The sequence below is a fragment of the Harpia harpyja genome, chromosome 1 (genome assembly GCF_026419915.1).
Source record: "Harpia harpyja isolate bHarHar1 chromosome 1, bHarHar1 primary haplotype, whole genome shotgun sequence".
Lineage (NCBI taxonomy): Eukaryota > Metazoa > Chordata > Aves > Accipitriformes > Accipitridae > Harpia > Harpia harpyja.
Window position 1 is genome coordinate 38,543,380 of NC_068940.1, and position 22,048 is coordinate 38,565,427.

The following is a 22,048-nucleotide window of genomic DNA, read 5'->3' on the forward strand; positions in this document are numbered from 1 at the left end:
CCGGACCCAGACCCACATGGACGGCCAGTCTGGAGCTCACAGGCACATGCTCACCACCTCCAGAGCGGCAAGTCTGCCACAAATTCTTCTTTTTACCTTCTTTGACCCCACGGCTACATGAAGCATCTCAAATATCCCGCTGCAGAGCAAAGCTCCTGCTGCCAAGGGAGGCTGCGATGGAGCAAAGGGAATTTCTGGCCATGAGGTGTGGGGCTGAGGTGGGCACCCTCACTGCAAGACCGGAGAAGCTCAGTGAAATCCACCGCAGGCCCCTGAGCCCGGTGGAGGAGGACCGGGACGAGCACTGGGTCGGGAGGTGAGAGCCCCGTTCTCTCCAAAATGCAAGACCTCCCTCTGCTGTCGGCGCACGCCAGGCCGGCCACCACTCCAGCGGCTCCAGCCACCAGGCTGGGTTTATTCTGCCCACGCCCAAGTTATGGAAGGGAACCTCACTGCACGGGGGTACTAAAACAGCTCCCAGAAGCTCCACTGTATTACTTTTTTAAAGCCCGGTGTCTGAGTACTAGGTAAAGACAGAACAAATGTGAGGAGGACTAGAAGAGAGACCCAAGACTGTAGCAGCAACACTTATTTTCACTGAGCGCTGAGTGAGTTTTGAGGAAGGAGTAGGGAAGGAAAAGGAAGTTTTCATACTGGTTTTAACAGTCCTAGTTTGTGTCACCTGGAGAATAATGGAGTTCACCCATAAAAAATGAGTTGCTTTTGAAGAACGAACCATGGACCAATGCAACTGTGACATGAAGCTCTGCGTTAGAAAAACAAACAAAACCCCACCCCCAAAACAGGCAAATGCCCCGCTGTCATTTTTAGTACATTTAACCCAAAGAAAAGCTTTAGGACTGTAAGCACATCCCTGATTTGATTTTCCGTGACTTAACATAGCCTTGGTATGGCACGAGAGGTTAATCCTTCTTACACTGGTCTTACCAGTGACCATCCAGTATAGCTGGCCAAAGGCCTTGAAGCAAATTTTCTGTGCCTTTGTCAATCAGGTGACATGAGGACTTAGAATGCTTTATTATAGATGGGATCCTTTACAAGATCTCATCCCCCCAGTGTAAAGAGACCAGGGGGATTTATTGCTGTAATTCCAGCTGAAGTGATGCCTTTGTGTTAGGCAATTAAAGCTGACGGCATTTTATGAGACCTATTAAGGCCAGTCTTTGACCAGAGACAGATTCGTTTGAAAAAATAGCTCAACTGCAAGCTTGCCTCCTCCCATTCTGTCCCTCTCCCTCTGCACTAATCGTCCTCCTAAGGCTGACTCCCTGTGCCAGACATGGGGAATTTCGCAGGTCCGAGGTAGCCCGATTGCATTATCACCAACAATGGGCACTTGGGATTTGCTGCAGCTGCAAGATGGGCTGCTGACGAGGTGAGAGCAGCTCTGGCAGAGTACTTCACTCTTCTGCAGTAACACTCCACTGGATCTAGAAGCCCAAACTAGCTTGTTCTATAATAAGGCTTTTTTTCATCACGAGCTTCTGCACGCAAATAAGATGAATCAAGGCTATACACGGAACTCACACGCCTCTCAACAGAACGTCTTTTTAAATCAACCAGCATCAGTAAGACATACCACAGCATGTATAAACATGTTTGTATTTGTTAAGCTGATGAAGTCAGCAGCATAGAGACACAAAGCTCTTCAGCAGCTGGAGTAAGTGGAAGCCTATGGCTAAGTTTATCTCCGAGGGGTTCTATGGGATGCTCATCGCAGCACAGAAAGCAGTGCTGTGAATTCGGCTGTTACCATGCTAGCAGGTGCCAGGACACTGCTTCTTACTCATACACTAATGTAATCAAAGATAAAAGTAGAACTAGCATGCATTTTCCAGTCAATATTTTTGGTCTGTACCTTCTGTGAAATAATTCCCAAGTAATAAATTGATGCAAATCAAACCCAAGTTGTATAGTCAAGGAATGGGTCTGCACAGACAGGGTACAATCACCCAGCACGAGCAATTTCTGACTGGTCATTGCTGCAAGCCAGCCTTCACCTCCTCATTTGGAGCTACCTAAACTGAGGACAACATAAGGATGTAAACACCATAAACTTGACAGCCAGAGGAGTTAAAGCTATGGGAGCTGTAAAGATTTCAGAAAAGCCCTGCTGGACAGTCACACTTCCCCAATTTAACAAGAAACTTTGGGTTTTTTTTCTATAGCTTATAGGAGTATCCACATACAAGACTGCACCTGCAGTATTCTGGCCAGCTCTAGCAGAACTTGCTCTGAACTCAATCCGAACTATTTTTCATAACCTGCGTGGTCCACAGTTTGAAAGATTATAAATAAAATTGCAACCAATCAGTACAAACTATTTAATGGAAGCCAAAAGTTGAAGTCTCTGCATTTCTCAACATCTATTGTGCTCCCTGCAGCATTGCACAGCCAGAAAGAAGTGTTTTTAGGAAGGTGTCAAAATGAAATGTATGGACCACAAGGAAGAAATGACAAGAGTTGACACAAAGATAGGATTTTATAAATTAAATGACCTTTATTTGTAACTTGTCTTCAAAAGTCAAAAACATGACAAAGTAATTGCTCGGAAGCTTCTAACTGCTCCTTAAACATTTTAACAGAATTGCATGGAAGTGCACTTAGAATAGTAGCAGAAATCTAGATTCTGGTCAATGGGCATCACCAAACTGCGTTCTAGCCAGAACCCAGAAATCCCCATCCAACCACTAATACATTGTAATCTCTTTGCAGATCAAGCATTAGAAATAACCAACCCCAAACACAGTACTTACTCCAGAGTACCATGAGATTCCCCGCCCCCCCCGCAAGACCGAGCTTCCAGTCACCAAGCAGATACTTAAGGATGAGTCTAGAAGAGCCCGTACCAACTTGGAGAAAACATACTAAAACCAAGTTCAACTTAAATATGTTAGAGGTCTGGCTGGACACAAAGTTTAATCAAGAGGTTTTAGCTGGGGTGCGTTTCATTGTTTTAAGGGTAAGGCTATACTTCAGTCTGCAGAGTGCAATGATATTAAGTTTACTCATCAAATAAATTAATTAGTACTCAGTTCCGTGGTGGTGCAGGTCCACTGCTCCAATTAAACATGCTTAAATTAGACTACACATCTCAACACTACCGTGATTTACAAGTTCTGGTCGGGTGTCTTAGATCATTAGATCTCAGCATCTTGACTGTGCTGTTAATGAAAACGTTAAACTAAAAAGGAATCCCTATAGTAAAACTGTAGACTTGAACATAGAGTATCCATTTACCAGGTACTGGAATTGTCATCCTGCTTTCTCGGTTATATTTTACTTTTTCTTTGAAAGCTATACCTGCATACTATACATATAATATATGGAAAACAATCTAAGTACAGCTTCAGCTACTTTAGCAACATTTAGATGAAGAACAGGAATTCAAAATACCGGTTAAAATCTGTAATGCAGAAAGGTAGTGCTATGCAAGTGCTATGAATTATTAGTAAGTTTTGTTACCAGCTTGCCTTGAGAGACGGAAAAACTAGGAATGTGTAAGAAAATTTTAGTTTAAATAGAAAGCAGAGGTATTGAAAAAAACCCTTCTGAATTCCCCTATCAGCATAAGGCTTAAAATCACTAGAAAACCAAGTTCAAAACCACCAATTTAATCATAATGCCAGCAAATATGATTAATATTTGCTAAGACAGATAAAAAATTATGCATTTTAACTAAGACCAACATTAAAGTTTATTTTCCAGGCTAGAAATTATGGTCCAAGTATGGAAGAAAGTAATGATCATGCACAGAACTAAAATATTTTGAACTAGCTGCTTACACAGGTGCAAAGACTTGCTAAGAAAGTTTGTAGTGTGAAGACACATACTGCAGACATGTTTTCCATATAGTTGAGAGGCTGCCTATAAGAATTTAAACACTGGGAAACATTATGAAATCACAGGCATTGTAGGTCACTTTAAATGAGAGCTGGTCTGACAATTACAGTTAGCACCTAGAGGTCTCACTAAAGGAAAACAGAGCTACAAATACACCTCTCATACTATCATTTAAGATATGTAAATGAGATTGGGAAGAGATATTTATTAACTAGTTCAGGCCGTTCCATTTGGAATGTTTTTGTTTTCAGACAGTCAAATGAACACAACTGCAAAAGAAACCAAGAAATAGGCATAGGTAAAGGAACAGATTTGTCTCTTCCATGTTGACCTACAATTAAGCTTCATGAAGCAAGTAAGAAAATTAGACTGACAGGGTCGAATGGGATAGACCATGTTAACAAAGGACTGAGTGGTACAGAAATATCAAACCAGGATTTGAAACTGAGATAGGGATTGAAGTCTTCCATATTTCTGGATGCCTGAGTTCATCTTGGGATGTACAGGAGAAGTGCAAGGATGCTGGGCATTTCCCCCTCGTGGAAGCTTGGTTTTACAGTTAATCTTCTAGTTGGTTCATTTATCCCGCAACGAACGCATCAAAACCTGTGCCATCATATCATCTTCATCAGCATCATAATCCTACAAACAAAGGGTACAGAAATTCTTTTACTGCAATAGCCACGCTGGTTAATAGAACACCAAATAAGAACAGAAAACAAGCTGTATTTTCCTTTGACTTGCCATTAATCCAATTTCTCTCATGATATCATCTGCATGGATGAGATTTCACAGTAGCAGCTATGTAAAAAAAGCTGGGTTTTAAGAGTCATCAGGTTGTATTCCAAGGGTGAGGAAACACATACCACAAAAGTATCATAAGAAAAGCGATGTCGCCTTTGAAGGTGCTCCATGAAGTTAGCACTCCTGTAATTTGGGTCTCCCCATGGCATTGAGGCACAAATTGGGCAAACCTTCAAGAGAAAAACAAAAAAGCCAATTAAGCCCCAATGGTTAAATGCTTTAACATTTACCGTAGGAAGGGCAGGACAGAGACAGCATGGAAGACTGAAGTTTGAGGTTTGTGACAATCACTATTCTATATGCAAAGTGATGTCAAATAGTTTGCTGGGACATTTAATACAAAAGCCTCAGATAACCCTGAATAATTTTAGTTCATGTCTTAGATCTCTGAAATGGAATGGCTTACTCTTCTCCCCACATTCTGAAAATGAGAATTCACTACAGCTGTTTGCTTTAGAAGATTTCAGTCTTTATTTCTCAGTAACAGAAAAGTTTCCTTGACCTCCTTCACAAAGATCACTTCTCTCCAAAAGAAAAAAGGAACTTTTTTCCTAAATAATTTGGAATTCCAAAAAACTTTCCAGAAAAATGAACGTTTCAAATTCAGTTCCATGTTTTGCAATTCCTCTTATATGAGAGGGAGTATCAGCAGATAAAGATTACTAGAATGATATACTATTTTTTGCAAGCATTTGTCCCAATGGTTTATAGTATCTTCTTGCTGAAAACAGCAGAGGGGAAAATTAAACGTCTGACTTCTTTTAAAATTATATTTGATTAATTTGATGTTTGTTACTGTGCCTAATTAACTTTGAATGTCTGCCATTTTTCAAATATGAAAGGAGAATGTGACATAGCTGCAATAGGAATAGAGACTAGTCATCTCCAGAGAACGTATCAAAAACTAACATCAAAATTATGTAAAAGTTAAATGCATGAACAGCATACCCACATTTTACTTTAACAGGAATAATTATAAATATGTACTTAACTTCAAGAGTCTCTAATTCATTGTTTCAAAGGGATTTAAGACTAGACTTCATTGCAATTCTTGCACCAAGACTTTTTATTACCACTTGTTTTGCATCCATGCTGTGCAATGTTTTGCAGTGTTCAACTAGTCCTTCTTGATCAAAGTTTTTCTCGCTGCAATACGGACAAGGAAAGGTAAAGCGATTTGGGAAGTTCCTGGTTGGGGCGATAAAAAGAGGTTATTTACCATTGCAAGAAAATTAAAAGTAAAAACTTTAGGATTCAATACTCAAAAGTTGTCTTACCAGCTCTTAAGAATACAAATTATTCAAAACAATAATCTTATTCTATGCAATTAAGACAAGCTAATTTTAACAATCAGTTTGTAAATTCCTAACAATGGCTTAAGGAACTCTTTAATATCACCCATATTTACACAGAACAATAGTTGTTCTACAAATGTTAAGAATGCCATTTATCACCTTTTTTTTTTTTTTTTTAAAATACACAGGGGACCTACCACCCAGTATGCTACAATACAGATGAGTGTACTGCAATCAATTCTGACTTCCCTTCATTATAAGTTACTACAATCAAGAGATAGAAAGATAAAGGTCTTATTCAAAAAATAGCTACTTTTACCAAGTACCCTGATCTTAAAGATGTCTTGTGCATGGACTAAGTAGAAAGAAGAGCAGCTTGTCTGTGCACAGTGAGTTGCAGGATTAAGGCTTAGTTTTTAAACTATGTGAAAGGATTAGAACAACTAACACGCAAACTGAGCAAAGAGGTAAAGTCTGCTTATACTTCAAATTTTTTTTTTTGTGACAAAAAAAGTATTTCCAGAAAAGAGCTAGTTACCTGGTGTTGTGAAATGGTTCTTTAGTTACGGCTTTCACGCCCTCCATTATGTAATTCTGGTACTTTGAACAAGAAGCTGCATGGCTACGCATCTTTGAGAGATACATCTGTGCAGGCAACAATAGCATAGCAAGGTTAATTTACACATAAATAAACACGTAAAACACGTAAATAAACGCGTAAAACAAAGGAGCTTTCTGCAGACAGTGTGTCATGGTTTAACCCCAGCCAGCAACCAAGTACCACACAGCCACTTGCTCACTCCTCCCTACTCCCAGCGGTATGGGGAGGAGAATCGAAAGAATGAAATAAAACTCATAGGCTGAGATAAGAACGGTTTAATAACTAAAGTAAAATAAAATATAATAGCAACAACAATAATAAAGTATAATAATAAATGTAATGAAAGGGAAAACAAAAATGAGAGTAATAAAACCCAAGAAAAGACAAGTGATGCACAATGCAATTGCTCACCACCCACTGATCGACACCCGAGCAGCGATTCACCCCTCCCGGCCAACTCCCCCAATTTATATACTGGGCATGACCTTCTATGGTATAGAATATCCCTTTGGCTAGTTCGGGCCAGCTGTCCTGGCCATGCTCACTCCCAGCTTCTTGTGCACCTGCTCACTGGCAGAGCATGGGAAACTGAAAAATCCTTGACTTAGGATAAGCACTACTTAGCAACAACTAAAACATCAGCGTGTTATCAACATTATTCTCACACTAAATCCAAAACACACTGTACCAGCTATTAGGAAGAAAATTATCCCAGCCAAAACCAGGACACAGCGTTACCCAAACAGTTCAGATGGCGAGGCAGAAAGCTTTGAGATTATAGATTAGTTAACCTGTAACTTTGCTGCCTGTAATATTTTACAAATACAACACTGTTCAGGACAGCTCACTTTTCTTAACCTATACTATAGTATAAAAAAAAAAAAAAGCAAAAAAAAGCTTTATATAAAGCCAGTTTACCTGGTCACTGAGAAGAAAAGACAGTGTATAGAAAATTTGGCTTTTAGCACAGATCTTGGTGTAGATTGATTGCTAATTTTCAATCCCATTAATGAAAATTCAAATTTACAGTAAGAAAATCTGTGATTCAAGGCACTACAGTTTTCTATCAGCTGGAATGAAGACAGAATGAAGACACTACCCAGAAATAAAAAGTGAAATTAACTGAACTGTTACCCTCACCTTAGTGTGTCTAATTATCCTTTTTTTGTTGTTTTGCCACCTGCTAAGGTATTTTCTTATACATTCAATTAACACTAAGCAACCCAACTTTACAAAGAGAAAGGAAATAACAGGAAGGATGCCATACAGGTATACAACATGCAGGACACTAACAAACAGTAAGTCTATGGAATGCACCACCCATACAAGACAACTTTGACTCATAAGTATTTCAAACAAACAAACAAAAAATTTCTGTTTAAGAGCCAGAGAGACCACTATCCTAAACCCATGTCCACATTACAATGTTCCTCCCACAGAGACATGTTCACAGAAGCAACTTCAGAAGCAATATTTTTCTATAATTTTAAAATCGGTATCTTTCATTTGAAATTCACTTCCTGAAGAGGTAACAATAAAAAACTGTGGAAAGAACATCAACATTTGGGTGCTGCCTATATAAAATATCTTTAGCACTTATCAGAACAAACATTTTGACCTGATTCTGCAGAAAGCTGAAGAGCAAGCACTTTATTTCCTTCTAAGCAGTATAGCTGAGCAGGCACACCTCATGCACTTAATTTCCAAATACGTTCATACTTTTTTATTGCAGCCATTGCAAGTGGTTTCTGTCGTTTCAATTTGCTTTTCCAGGTCCAGAGCTCTGCTACCAGGCGATAGGGTGCTGCGGCAGACACCACAAACTGGCTTTTTCGGCTTAAGACATTCCTGCAGGCACGGAGTGCAAAAGCTAGGGTGGGAGAAAAACAGTAGGTGGTGAGAACAGCCCTCCTGAACACGAAGCATAAATATCCACAGCCCTTACATGTCTTCTGCTCTAAGCAATAACAGAGTCTCAAGAAATGTTATCTAATAAAACAGCAACCTGTTGACATTTGTGCATGAAGGGATGAGTAGCATTCTAGTTTGTCATGCTCAGAGTTATTAGCTTTTGGACAGTGCTCTGCTCCCTCAGTTTCTACATCTTTCAGGAGAGAAAGGAATCAAAAGTGAAAGAATATTAGCGTTTTTTCCCTGCTGTTTTTTTTGTCCCCCTCTCTTCTTTCACGGAAGCCTCAGGCCACCCTAAGACGCTGCTGAAGAGCGGAGCTGCCTGCGGAGCTGCCGGGTCCTCAGGCAGCGCTGCCTGACCCCACCACCTCCAGCGGGATCCAGCCCCCGCCGCGCAGGCGGCGGCCTTGCCCATCCCGCCCCGCCCCGCTCCCGAGGGAGCGAAAGGGGAGGGCCAGGGCCAGCCGAGCCACGGCTCCCTCCCAAGGCCTCGCAGCCTACGGCCCAGGAAGGCGCCTGCGGGCCCAGCCCCAGCTCCAGTCCCCTCCCGCCGAGGGCTGAGAGGGCCCCAAACCGCCACCGCCTCAGGCCCCCGCACCGCGCCGCCGGCAGCCGCTCACACGTGTCCGCAGGGCACGCGCACCGGACTCTCGTACACCTCTAGGCACACGGGGCAGGTGAAGCGCGACAGTGGGTCGTGCCGCCGCTCCGGGGAGCGAGAAGAGCCGCCGCCACCGGCCACCGCCATCTTCCCGCCGCCGCGCCCCGCCCCGCCAGCCAACCGAGGAGCAGGCGGTGCGCGGGCGCAGCACCGCCCCTGCCGCCGAGACACCGCCCCCCGAGGCGTGGTCACGCCGAGTGGGCGTGACACAACACGGCAGGGGGGCGTGGCCAGGAGCTACCCCGCCCCCGAAGCGCCGGTCCCGCCCCGGCGGCGCCTCAGCGGCGGCGGGGACGCGCTCAAGGCCGGCGGGAGGGGGGAACGGGGGAGGGAGAGCGGGCGGCGGGGACGCGCTCAAGGCCGGCGGGGGGGGGGGGAACGGGGGAGGGAGAGCGGGCAGCGCTTCCGCAGCGCGCCTGGGGAACGGGCGATTTCAACAGCAGCCCAGCGCCACGGCCGAGGAGCCGCGGACAGCGGCAACAGGCTGGGCGTCTCACCGCGGGCTCACGGCTCGGCCCGGTGCGTGCTGGATCCGTCCCGTTGCGAGCGGTGGAGGGGCCGGTGCGCGGCCGAGCAGCAGGACGCGGTGCTGCTCCCTCCCTCGCTGACCGCTGAGGCTGTTCTGGTTGTGGAAAGACAACCGACCTCTCAAGGGAGGGGCGACGCGGCCCTCCTCTGGGGGCTGCAAGGCGATACAAAAGCTGTTGGTAGCAGAACAGCGCTTTAACGGGCCATCTTTCTTACGGGAAGCGCACAAAGTCATCCCACGTCCATGAAACGGCCGCTTCGTTTCCCGGTAACGTTCCTTCTCGGCCTGGGGGCAGTCCCGGGGCCCGCCGCGGGGGCTGCTCGGGCATTTTGCTCCCACGGACGGCGGCTGCCGCCCGCCTCTGGGGCAGAGACCGGCCCCGGTCCCCCAGCCCCCCACCCCCCGCGGCCCCTCCGCCGGGCGGGGCCTGAGGCGGTCGCCCCGCCCCCTCGCTCCCCGCCCCGCTGACGTCACGCGGCGGAAGCGCTCCCCGCGGTAGGAGGTGGTGCCCCGCCCCTCCCGGCATCCACTTCCGGGGCGCCGCTGTCAGCTGCCCCCTCCCGCTGGCCGGCGGCAGCCTCCAGGCCGGTGCCGGGAAGGCCGTAGCCGTGAGGGCGGGCGTGCCCCGCCGCTGGCCAGCCGGCAGCCCTTCCGGGGCGGGGGGGGTGGCCTCTGTTGGGACGTCGCGGGAGCGCGTGAGGGGCCGAGGGGGTCCGCAGTCCGCATCCGGGTCACCGGGCGCTTCCGGCTTGAGCGGCGGCGGGTCCCGGGCGGCTGGCGCGGCCCGGCGCGGAGCGGTGAGGGACGGGCCCGGCCCGCGGGGTGGAGGCGGCGGGGGTGGGGGTGGGCCGGCTCTGCCCGCCCGGGCTGCGGGCCCTCGGCGCCGCGCCGGCTGCTGAGGGGAGGGGGCGGCGGGTTTGCCTGGGGCGTGGGCTGCGGTGGGCGCTGCGCCCCTTTACCGGCGAGAGGCTGGAGGGAAGCCCCCGTGGGGCCGGCCCCGGGGCTCGGTGGTCAGCGAGTGCCGCTCACGCCGGGGAGGCGAAGGCGGTGTCCCGGGGCCGTGCCCGCGGCTCCGGGCAGCGGCCGGCCCCGTCCCGCTTTCCCGGCCGGGCTGGGCGTCTCTGCAACAAGTGTCTGCGTGAGAACCGAGGAGCGAAACGGCTTCAGCCGGGTGTTAATTTGTGTGTTGTTCCTTCTCTCTCCCTTGTTTTATGGTCTGAAATTCCTCAGCGATGCGGTGTCCTCTGGTGCCACTAAATAGCCTTTGTATCGGGGATCATTTTCTTTTCAAGTGTTTGGTGGAAGTCTGGCGTTTCTGGCCTCCTTAGCGTGGGTCAGGAGAAGGTTGTACCTGTCCTGTGTCCCTCCCCTACTGCCGTGGAGGTTTTTGCGTGATTGTGCCCTGCCAAGCAGTCCAGGGTAGCAGAGCATTGGTTCCCTCAGCTGAGGTTTTGACCCAGGAGATGGATAGAAGCGTTTCCTTGTCTCACCAGCAGAAACTAGATTCTGACCAGAACTTATTATTCATGCATCTTCGTGAAATCTTGAGGTTTTCAGTCAATAATTTGCAGTAAAAGAGCCTTGTTACCTTATCTGTTCCATCAGCCAGTGTGCTTCTTAAAACTATATTTATCTGTGCCTGCTCCCATATTGAGGTTTTTATCGAGCCTTGTAACCATGGTTGTTAGCTGTTCGGAGCCTTCCTGGCGCTGGGTGGGCTGGCTGGGACGGGGATGTTTTGCTTCTGGAAGCTCTGCATGCAGAGGAGCAGCTCTGCAAAGGCTTGCTGGGTTGTTCGGTTTGTTGTGTTTTGCTTTTCGGCTGTGTGAACTCTGACTTGTATACAAACCGCAAGTCGAAATCAGAGCTGGCAGTGGCTTTGAGTATCACGGTCGATAAGGCCTTGATGAAGGACTTTGCTTTCATTTGGGGACTTTCCTAATCCTGACGTCTTGTACATGTAGCCAAGCACTTTTGTTTAGTAGTTATTAACAGTGGAGGTGGAAGAACTGTAAATAGTTAATCCAGCTCCTTGTCAGCACAGGATCATTCCTTGTCCTGGGCTTGTATTACTGATGTGCCAGACAAAGAGCTTTCTCTGAAATTCTCTTGCGGAGCTCTTCTTGCTAAGGAACAGACATTCTGTTGTCTTTGTCCACAGACTTCATCTTGCACGACTTAAGGAGGAAAGATCTCGGGAAGGGAGAAGGGTTTACTCCTGTCCCTTATGCTCAGATGTTAATTTAGAACTCCACATTTCCTGTGATTCATAGCTTGTCTCTTGACATTGGTGCGATTTCTGATTGTGAAAAAAACGAGAGCAGTGTACCTTTGAGCAGAAATTGAACTGCTAGTTAACTATCGCACATGGTATTGTCATTAAGTGCAGCCTTTCATGAAGTAATATTAACTGCTAGGCTGTTGATTTTTTCGTTTGTTTGTTTTCCTGGCCTCTTGGTTGTTGGTTTGTGGTCCCCCTCGTGTCCCCCCATGTATTTTGTGTTATGGCTCCTTTCATTCAGTTAATTTTGGTCTTAACAGTGATTTTCATTTTAACAGGAGCGTGTGGGGGCATCGATCAGTATTCTAGCAGCTGCAATTAATATTGGGTGGAAAGTATTTTCTGAAGTGCTGTTTCAGACTGACTACAACCGAAACAGTGCATTGATTTCTCCTGCCTCCCCTCCCCTTGGTTCACAGTTGGGAAGTCTGTAAGGGCTGTATCATGTTTTTATTTAAAAAACTAAGCCTGTGGTCTGCTTTTTGATCTGAAGTTCCTCAGGCAGTCGAGATGGAGTCCATTGGCCTGTTAATTACCTTGGTTTTGGTAAAGTAGCATTAGGAAGCTTCTTTTGTCACCAGCTTTTTCTGTGCAGTATGTGAGCTCAGTGAGATGAAAATGTACATCAGTAAATATATAAAAGGAACTATCCCAGGAAACAAAAGGATACATATTGTAAAAACAGAAATGATTCTGCTTTGTTCTAATAAAGCTGCTAAAAATGGCAGGTATAGCTTTTTTTTCTGAAAAGATTTCAATCTTCTTTGCAGCTGCCAGCGTTCAGCTGAAACTTTGGCTGTAGTTTGCAGCAATCAGGGGAGTGTGTTCTCTGTAGGATGGCTGCAGAGCTCTCCCAGCAGAGCAGTGGCCTGGGGGTGCCGTCAGGTGGAATGTGAGTGGCAGTCAAAAGCCTAGAAAATGTTAAAAATAAAAAGGCAAAGTTAATTAATATGCTCACTCTAGGGGCAGTTCTGTGCCACTAGGGGAAAAGAAGAGTAGATGCTTTCCCAAGTTGAGCAAAATGAAACTTCTTTGTGGGATTTTTTAATGATTATATCACTGTGCAGGGCAAAAAAAACCCAAACCACTGAAACAGCGACTGATTAAAATAATGTTTGTGTAAGTTGTTTGCACTGAAAGGGCAAAATAAAATGCAGAGAAGAGACCATAAAAACTCGTGCTTCTCCTTTAAGTTTTTTGCTGTGAGTAGCTTTTGCCTTGGTTTCCTAAGCCAAGGAGCCCTCAGTCTGGGCTTGAGCCTACACACCAGCGGTATTGTGTCGAACTTTCAGTGCCTTGCTTGATGTAGGTCTGTTGTGCTGTTTTAGGCAGATAACTGGAAGAGGAGTAGACAATGGCAGTGAAGGCAGGACAACAGCATTTCCGTAGACTTACGCTTTTTCAGAAACTTAGAGGCTGTTCTGGGAGCTGCTGCCCTCTGAACCATTTTATAGAATCCCATGAATCAGATAGATGTTGTGGACATCTGGGATTTATGCAACTGTGATGATTTGTCTTTGTTTTCAATTTTTATTCCAGAAGAGTTGCCATTACTGAAGATTCTTAATGCCAGATAATCAACCTACTGCCGAATAACCATGAAAGAGACGAGGTAGCTGCCCAAGTGTGAGATAAAAACTGATTTCAATGGATACAAAATATAAAGACGATTTATTTAGGAAGTATGTACAGTTCCATGAATGCAAACTGAATGCCTCTGACAACAAGCAGCGTCCTATTAATGATGAGTATTTGCGAGTGGCAGCGGCAGCCTTACTTTGCCTTCCCAAAATTGATCCCTTTTATAGATTCCGGCTGATAAAATTTTATGAGATGGCTGAAAACTCACTGAGATCTGTGAAATCCTCAAGTTTACATTCTCTCCATAATGCATTCAGCATGCTCGAGACAGTTGGAATTAATCTCTTTCTTTACCCCTGGAAAAAGGAGTTCAAAAATATTAAGGTAAGATGTTTTATGTGTGGCCACAGTGAGAACATGATTTGTTTTTCTGTCTTCTAACACATTTCATACATTTCGTTTAAAGACTTCCTTTTTTCCCACCTGTTAGCATGATATATATATTCGTCTATATACAGTTGGTAAACAGAAGCCATAGGAAAGTTTCTATGTAAAATAAGTGAAGTTTGTGCTGGTGAGAGTATCCTGAGAGCAGAAGTACAAGTACTATCTGTATTTATAATGTAACCATAAAATAGAGGAAGAGCTTATTTAAGGTTTTTGTTCAGCCTACCCTGCTACAGTGCCTTAATTTCTACTTGAAGATGCTTTCAATAGGGTGAGTGGTCAAGTTGTGTTGAAGCTCACTCAAAGTTTGATTTTTGTCTTGCAACAGCTATTAATAGAGCACAAGTACTAACAACCAATGCATGCATTCAAATGGATACTTTGCTGAGGTTCCCACAAGTTATGTGGTAATGGTAAAGGAACTTCTCTGAAAGAATTGTTTCCACAATATCTTTTATCTGCTTGTCAGTTCTCAATTCATGAAGCTCTGATTTTAATGTACTTTCAAATTATTTGCCTATGCCAGGGTCTCAGAGGGAAAAGTAGGAACTTGTATATTGCTCAGCTTGGGTGCTGGAAGTCAGATAGTGAGTTCTCTGCTGTTGATTTTTCTATTTTATCTTTTACCTGTTCTTATGTGCTTATTCAAAACTGCTGCAGCATTTCAGTAATGAATGCTGCAGGTGACTTACAAGAACAGTTTTGAGGCTTGAAAGCTGGATAAAAGCACTACCAGTATAGGTGTTTAAAGTCATTTGCAGGTTGTGCGCACTAGTGGTGGGTATTTTTGTTTGTTTTCCTTAAAAAGACTCTGTTTCACTATTTAGCAGAGAATTTGAATGTTATTAGAGCATTTGAGAGTTCTCTGTTTCCCCAAGGGGAAACTACCTTCCTCCAAGATCTCTCCATAAATCTTCAACATTATGCTTAAGTTCTGGCCTTTGAAATGTTGGCTGATCCATCGAGGATGTCTCTTGATGCACTGCCAGTGCTGACTTTGGTTGTGCGCTGTGGATCCAGTACCTGTTCTATACAAAGATGTGATGGGCAGGCTGCTCTTGCCTGCAATCCAAAACAGTTTGAACTGGGTTAAGAACATACCTCAGGCATGCCAGATACTAAGGATACCTCAACTTGCACAAACTCCTATCTTTGGTTTTGGGGCTTTTTTAGTGGTAGTTCTGGACCTAATATAAAATTAAATAAAACAGGCATTTGAAACTGCATAGTAATAGTACACAAAAAAGAGCGCACCTCAAGTATATTTAAAGCTGAATTGAAGAGGACTGTGGTACTCCTGCAGTAATTCTGAGTTCCTGTTGTCTCTACTTAGCCTCTGTCCAGGGGCAATACATGAAGTCTCTGTCTTTTTACCTTTCGTGGTAGACTTGCTTGTAAATGCAAACGTGTCTGGTACGCATAAAAGTTAATGTCAGTGTAAAGCATAGTGATTTAAATCAACAGGGAGGACACTATGCTAATCAGGATTTCAATTTGAATGAAAACTCTCGTACTTTGAATTAGCCTCATGTGGAATTTCCATCTGCTGAACAGGAGGAATGCAGAGATGGAGTTCATCTTGCCATGGGAGTTGCATGTGTTCACTGTCATTATTATTCTATTTAATTATATAGTATCTGTCACTGAATTATCTGAACATTTAGTCCACCACTGAATTTGTAACCTAGTTTTCCTTTTATTTCCCCCCCACCCCCCTTAGACCTACACTGGACCCTTTGTTTATTATGTAAAGTCTGCTCTAACTGAAGATGATGTAAGGCAGATTTTGAACTACATGGGCTATGTCCAAGAACTGGGGACAATGTATAAGCTCAAAGAGCAGGTTGATGCCATTCAAGTGAAAATGGTTTCATTTGAACTCTTTTTGGCCAAAGTGGAATGTGAGCAGCTTCTTGAAATTCACTTGCAAGTGAAGGACAAAGGTTATTCAGAGATTGATGTCATAAATGAACGAAAAAATAGCAATGAAGATGTTAGAGGCTGCTCAGAAGCCATGAAACGGCGTGTAGAGTGCAAAGAAAACTTAAACACTTCCATGGCACGAATGGTACTCCAGAAATCAGCGAGTGAACGGGCCTCTAAAGATTATTTCAAGCCAAAGGTGAGCAAGCCTTCTAAATCAGTGGACACATATGATAATTATTGGGAAAGTAAGAAACCACCTTTGATGAGCTCACTGAGTCTCAGGAAAGAACCAATTTTAGTTGATGCAGAAGATGACATCAAAGATGAAATTATCCGTCCGTCACCCTCTCTTCTGACAATGTCAAGCTCCCCACACGGGTGTTCAGATGAATTCTTGCCAACTTCATCTCATCACAATGGCATGCTAAGAACAAATGTCCCTTACAGCTCCTATTTTTCTGCTCAAGAGGACTTAGATTTATATACTGATCCCGATTCTAGAAGTATGTTAAATTTTAAAAGACAAGAAGCTATTAAGCCTGATGTATGGCTGTTAAAAAATGATGCCAACCCCGTTTACCACAAACGCACCCACCTAGCCAAAGAGACAGCTTCCCTCAAGTGCCAAAACTGTGGCGTACCTTGTGGCACTTCTGTTTGCCAAAAGTGTGACAATCTGTTCAACTCTAGGCAGGAATACCCAGCAGTGAAACAGAGCACCTATTCAATCAAACCACTTCCGAATGATGGCTTGTCTCCTGCGTCTGCTTTAAGGGAGAAATCTCAGTACACATCACAGACTCAGACTCAAGAGAGAGCTGCTCAATTCAGTTCAAAATCCAAACCTTCAGGCACCTCGCGCTGCGGCTTTTGTAACCGATCTGGAGCTGCAAACACTTGCACGTTTTGCTCAAAAGTCTCATGTGACACTTGCCTCAATGCTTACTATTATGATCCCTGCTGTAGAAAAAGCGAGCTTCACAGATTCATGCCTAACAATCAGTTAAACTATAAATCATCCCAGCTGTCCCATGTAGTTTACAGATAGACTTGATTAGTCTGTTTTGGAGGGGAAGGAAGGGGGGAGGGGAAAGGGCTATCCTAACTAATGTTCTGACTCCATTGATAAGAAAATACACTGACCTCTTACCAAAATGACATGTCCAAATATTTGGAACCATGGTTCAGTGATCAGGTGCCAGTTCTTGATTTTTGTGGCTTCACAGATGCTGCAGATACATTAGATTTCATGCTGCTATAATTTAGGTAACTCCTGAATGATTATTACTTTTCAATTTAAATGGGGGAGAAGAGCACATTTTCCTTTAAAACTTGGCAGCTGTTGTATTTTAGAAAAGTGACATCACACCTTTCTATTACATTGCAGTCATCTCCTTGCCCAAATAAAACCATGCAAGGCTTGAAAATGAAGTCTAAAAATTAAGATTCTCATTTTCTATGAGTGATGAAACTACTGCCAGTTTTTGATAAAGTATGACTTCAAAATGTGCAAGAAGTATGTGAATGGCTTGTTTTGCCAACAAGGACTATTTTTTGACGTGTGTCTGCATTTCTTGATCTCCAAAATGCAAACACCACAGCATCTCTTCCTTTCGTCTTTATGTTTCTTCCTTCTCCCCTTATCTCCCGGTTGTTTATCTCAAGTTTATGTAATCTGAATCTGGACAATACGTGCTTTATTTTCTGGTGTTGCCAATATCATCCTAATGGTTTTTACTGTATAGTATTTTAAAAAGGTGAACCTGTATTCATGTCACTTAAATTATGCCTAGAGTGTTGTCCTTCCAGCTGAGTACTGATTTTCTTTACTTTCTGTTGCACATGTATTAAGTACTGTTCTTTGTACTGTAAATAGGTAATTTGGAAACAGTTTATTTTTAATAAATATTTAATATGTTGAGTTCTTAAAAGTGGTAGAATCATTATAACTATGAAGTCTCTCTGGGTTATTTGTTCAGGTGACTTTTTGTTCTTCCTTGTACTGTATTTCATAGCTTATTATAGTCACTGTGGCAGACTGATGTTCTTGGCTCTGATCAATTTTTGCTTTTTAATCTGACTTTTTTTTGCCCCTGATAAGGCTATCACTAGTCTAAGTGGAGTCTTGTCTAAGAATTGCAGGATTTTGGTTCTCGGTGCACGCTTTTCCTTTGTGGTTATGGAAATTGTAAGTATAAATGTTATGTTGCTTCCAAATTCACTGCAAAGTCTGTAGTGTAGTCCAGCAAGTAAAGCACTGGCCTGGTTAAAAATCAGAGCTCATTTGTGACTCCTGTTAAAGTAAACCCATCAGTTATGGATGTGAATCAGATAATAATATTTATCTGTATTACTGTAGCACATAGGAACCCTAGCCGAGAACCAGGACTCCATTGTGCTAGGCTCTGTACAGTTTGACCCCCAAACAACACCTGATTATGAATAGGCTTTAGTTTTTTTATTAAAAGGAAACCCACAAGAATCCTTCTAACTTCCTTATTCCAACTAGCTAGTTAGAACAAAGTATCAGGCAACCTAACCTGATGTGCAGAATTAAATGTGTTTAAAATATCTGTAAAGAACTCTAGCTGAGATGTAAACTATGTAGTCCACTTTGCACTAAAATTATTCACTTAAGGTTTTTTAAAACACTGTTAAGAGTCTAGGCTTCTAAACTTAAATGTCCATTGATCCCTGTGTGACAGAAACATGCATGAATGATCGTTTGTCTTACATTTTTTTGGGTGGGGGGAGGGCTTGAGTTAGGTAGAGGGGGAAACTATAGGCTAACGTTGTAAAATAGCTAAAATAATTTTAGCCATAAATGGGTGTCAGAAGTATTATGGAAATAAGATGAAACCTGAGTCTTACAGAGGGCTGAGAACAATAAGTTACTGTACAGTTTGCACTAAGAAACAAAGTGAATGGCCTGTGTTTAGCAATCAGGGAAATTTCTGAAGTAAGTGACTGCAACTGAACATAATGTTATAGGCAAGTGTTGCCTTGCTGACCCTGAAGGTTGGGGTGAATATTGTTTAGGTGAATGATTTTAAGGTTTTCAAAATCTTGTATGGTTTTTTATAAATATATATATATATAAATATGACACAAATGTAGATACATTATGTATATAGTGAAGAACTTAAAAGCAATTTTACTATTAAAGTACAGTCTAAGGGTGGTTTTCATTTTGGTGGTTATGTTGTTTTTGTTCATCTTCTGAAGTGTCATGCCTGTTTGGCTGCTATACAGTGTATCTTCTAGTTCACTAGTTCAATTTCCATATGGCTACTCACACTACAGTGAATAACTAAAACTGTGATGCCACGTAATTTTTACGGTGAACATAGCAGGGACTATACTTGCTTTGAAAAAGAAAAGTCCTGTGTATATATGTCATGGAATACTGTAGTACAAAACTGTGTTGAATTGAAGTGATACCATGCTCTATTTTTGTGTATCTTACTGTATGAGGTTGCTGTGATTGATACAGTAAAATATATGCTAATTTAAAATGCAGGTGTTTTGCATCTGATTTGTTTATATTAATTTATGTTTTGAAGGAATTTAAAAATAAAGAGGCCTTTAAGAAAAGGCTTAACTCTTTTCTTAAAGTCGAGTGCATGTAGCTGTCTGTTTCACAACTGCGTTTTGCATGCAGAAAAGAGTTGGTGCACAAGGGTAATCTTGGGGGCAAAATGGGCAAGAGTGTATATATCATGAGCCTCAGCTTTATGAAATTGGATGTACTGCCTGCAGAATGCAGAGCTTTTTTAAAAACGTTTATTTTCAAGTCTTAGCAGCATGACTCAGTTTGTTCCATAAGAGCATGTAAGCCAATATGTCAGCAATCTGCAGCAGACAGACTAATGTGGGGTAGAGAGCAGGTTTCATGTGTGATGTGAAGCTAACCTACATTGATTTCTAGCCTTGACTTTCGATGTCGTATGTACTTTTTCTAACTAGCTTCCTGATGTAAGCTGCATCTCACAGAAGATGTGTGATACTACTGATATACTTTTTGGCATTTGAGTTAGGCCTTCTGGCTCCTTTTTCATCCTGCTAGCTCTGGAGCAGGATAATTTCTCAAGTTCCAAACTAGATTATTTTTTTCGTTTGTTCTTTTTGTTAGAGCATGTCAGGTGAATGCTTAAATGCCTGAAGTGCCATTTCTACAGGTCCTCTAGTCTTACGATCTGTTGAGGTTACTGGGAGTATCAGGGATGATTATAAAAATCGGGCTCAAGGTAACAAATATTCTTGCAGGAAATGTTACCTTACACTGCTATGCTGCTTGTGCTGATGTATTTCTGGTGCATATAAAACAAGACTTTATCCTGTTTTACTGTCTGACATTTCTGATTACAGACCTATATGTGTGTCTGCTGTGTCTTTTGCTCTCAACAGAAGTTTAAACGTTCAATAAGCTGTCAAGTAGTTTAGCTTTGACGGTTTGAACCGACAGCTCCTTAAATTTTTTTTTTTCTGGAAGACGACTGTGGATTACAAGTGTTTAGTACATGTTGCTAATTATGCTGTAGAATCTTTTTAGGGGAAAAGATACACCTTTCCAATATTTGTTTAGAAATAGGAGCTAATCTGAGCATGGTGATAATTGGTATGTTGCCAGAGTGACTGAGAGAAAAGCAGGGGGTGACTGCAGGTTAAGGTAACATGTTGATGTACCTGTTTTGGCTCTAACTTACTTCTCTGAAATCAGTGGGAGTTAATTAGGCCTTTTAGCATGGCCGTTACTGTGGTTATTTAAGCAGCAACTGAGTTGGGCTACAAATGTTCCTGTTATTTGTGAAGGGTGTTCCATGCTTTCTTCTGAAAATCATGGGATGTGGTCCTGTTTGTCTAAAGATTGTAAGTATGTAAATGTCTTGGAGCTCTTGTATAAAATGAAGTAAAATTGGACATTGCAGTTACTTTTAATTACTTTTTTTCTACAGTTGATCATATTCCCCTAGAGAATATTTTCTATAACTTGTCTTGCCAGTCTGAAAATGTAGGGGCAGGGAATCAGTAATTAAGTAGCTTTCTGGTTTTGTACTCCTACACCCCTGCTGTGAAAACAAACTCCGAGGGCAACCTTTTGCATTGAGCCCCCATGTGAAAATGAATAGACTAGTGCATCAGATCTTCTTACACGGTGCCTAGCAGAAGGCAAAAGGTTAAGGTATGTGATGCGGCAGCAGCTCTTTTAACTCTAAAATCCTGGAGACATGCCACATAATTGAAGCTCTTCCATGTGAGGAGAGGTGTAGGAGAGCCAGAGAGCAGCTGCTTTGTTTGACAGGCTTGCTGTACAGATTTCAATGTGCTAATGTGTGGAAAGCAAGGCTGTTCCTTACAGTATTGAAAGCTCTCTCCCTTGAAAATATCTTAGCATATTTTATACTGTGTAGTGGGTCCTTGGTTCAGACTGGAATCTAGAGCCCTGCAACAAGGTAACCTGTGTAGCACTAGAGGTAGGCGGTGTGCTGATGGGCAGCTACCTGCAGCCAGACTCTGTGCCAAAGTCAGAAAAGGCAATTGCAATACCAGTCCACGTAGAGCTGTGGGGATGATTGACCTGTAACCAGGAATTTACAGCACATAGCAGTGCCCAAAGGGGAGCAATCCCTATAATTCCTTATTTTTCCCCTCCTGCGCTGCTTTTGCTGCTTTCACAGTGTGAAACTGGCTATGGGAGCTCTGGCATTGCTAGAAGTTGTTGCTTTTTGGGGAACAGCTGCTTTGCTGCCCTGACCTCTGCAAAAGAAGGGATCTCATCTCCTTAGGAGTCCCTGCAAGCAGGGGAGACACTGCCTTGCTCAGGGATGGTGGGGTGTTGCCAGTTGGTGTCTGCCATTTTGTAAGGCAGAGTTGCTCCAGGCTTTTTCAAATGCAGGCAAAATGCTTCCCCCATCTGGGCCATGCTGCCACAGATGCCTTCCTGGAGAGCTGGGTTTGCTGTTTCCTTACCCTGAGGAGCAGCAGGGTCAGAGGCTATGATTACTGCTGGTCCACCAGTACAGTCAGCTGCCCCTATTCCTGATCCTCTCTCAGCTGGCAGCAGTGGGTCTGGTTTTCCACTGCAGTAGCAGAGGAAAAGGGGCTATGGAAATCTTCCTGACACCCAGCAGCTTCCTGTGTTGCCTGT

At 43.5% G+C, this 22,048-nt stretch overlaps 3 protein-coding genes across 6 annotated transcripts in view; 2 read left to right on the plus strand and 1 right to left on the minus strand.

The window, feature by feature from the left end:
* Positions 1-2,496: 2,496 nt before the first annotated feature.
* RNF114 (ring finger protein 114) lies at positions 2,497-9,255 on the minus strand. 2 transcript variants are annotated; one of them, XM_052787975.1, is made up of 6 exons: positions 9,096-9,255; positions 8,284-8,434; positions 6,502-6,608; positions 5,742-5,856; positions 4,731-4,838; positions 2,497-4,506 (listed from the first exon to the last, which is right to left on the minus strand). In XM_052787975.1, the coding sequence occupies exons 1-6, from the start codon at positions 9,221-9,223 to the stop codon at positions 4,441-4,443; spliced, it is 675 nt and encodes a 224-aa protein (XP_052643935.1). In that variant the 5' UTR covers positions 9,224-9,255; the 3' UTR covers positions 2,497-4,440. The 2 variants fall into 2 exon arrangements, 1 of the variants encoding a protein (XP_052643935.1); XR_008235286.1 differs by lacking the exon at positions 2,497-4,506 and having other exon boundaries at positions 4,736-5,426; positions 5,465-5,856.
* Positions 9,256-9,558: 303 nt separating this feature from the next.
* Positions 9,559-19,514, plus strand: SPATA2 (spermatogenesis associated 2). 3 transcript variants are annotated; one of them, XM_052788006.1, is made up of 3 exons: positions 9,559-9,655; positions 13,486-13,911; positions 15,695-19,514. In XM_052788006.1, exons 2-3 carry the CDS (start codon positions 13,594-13,596, stop codon positions 16,946-16,948), a joined length of 1,572 nt encoding a protein of 523 aa, XP_052643966.1. In that variant the 5' UTR covers positions 9,559-9,655; positions 13,486-13,593; the 3' UTR covers positions 16,949-19,514. The 3 variants fall into 3 exon arrangements, with proteins under 3 accessions (XP_052643966.1, XP_052643977.1, XP_052643955.1); XM_052788017.1 differs by lacking the exon at positions 9,559-9,655 and adding an exon at positions 9,879-9,932; XM_052787995.1 differs by lacking the exon at positions 9,559-9,655 and adding an exon at positions 10,184-10,462.
* The window catches only part of LOC128142171 (opsin-5-like), a 42,594-nt gene continuing 34,402 nt past the window's right edge, over positions 13,857-22,048 (plus strand). Inside the window, exon 1 of the mRNA XM_052788034.1 lies at positions 13,857-13,911. The gene's annotated coding sequence lies outside the window, so the exon portion shown is untranslated. The remainder of the gene's footprint in view (positions 13,912-22,048) is intronic.

What these genes read in the sequence shown, in the direction of transcription:
- SPATA2 (XM_052788006.1), top strand. Translation starts at nt 13,594, where the DNA reads ATGGATACAAAATATAAAGACGATTTATTTAGGAAGTATGTACAGTTC. An exon ending in AGGAGTTCAAAAATATTAAG is followed by an intron (nt 13,912 to 15,694) that starts GTAAGATGTTTT and finishes CACCCCCCTTAG; the next exon opens with ACCTACACTGGACCCTTTGT.
- RNF114 (XM_052787975.1), bottom strand. Translation starts at nt 9,223, where the DNA reads ATGGCGGTGGCCGGTGGCGGCGGCTCTTCTCGCTCCCCGGAGCGGCGG. An exon ending in GAACCATTTCACAACACCAG is followed by an intron (nt 5,857 to 6,501) that starts GTAACTAGCTCT and finishes CGCCCCAACCAG; the next exon opens with GAACTTCCCAAATCGCTTTA. An exon ending in TTTCTTATGATACTTTTGTG is followed by an intron (nt 4,507 to 4,730) that starts GTATGTGTTTCC and finishes CTTTGTTTGTAG; the next exon opens with GATTATGATGCTGATGAAGA.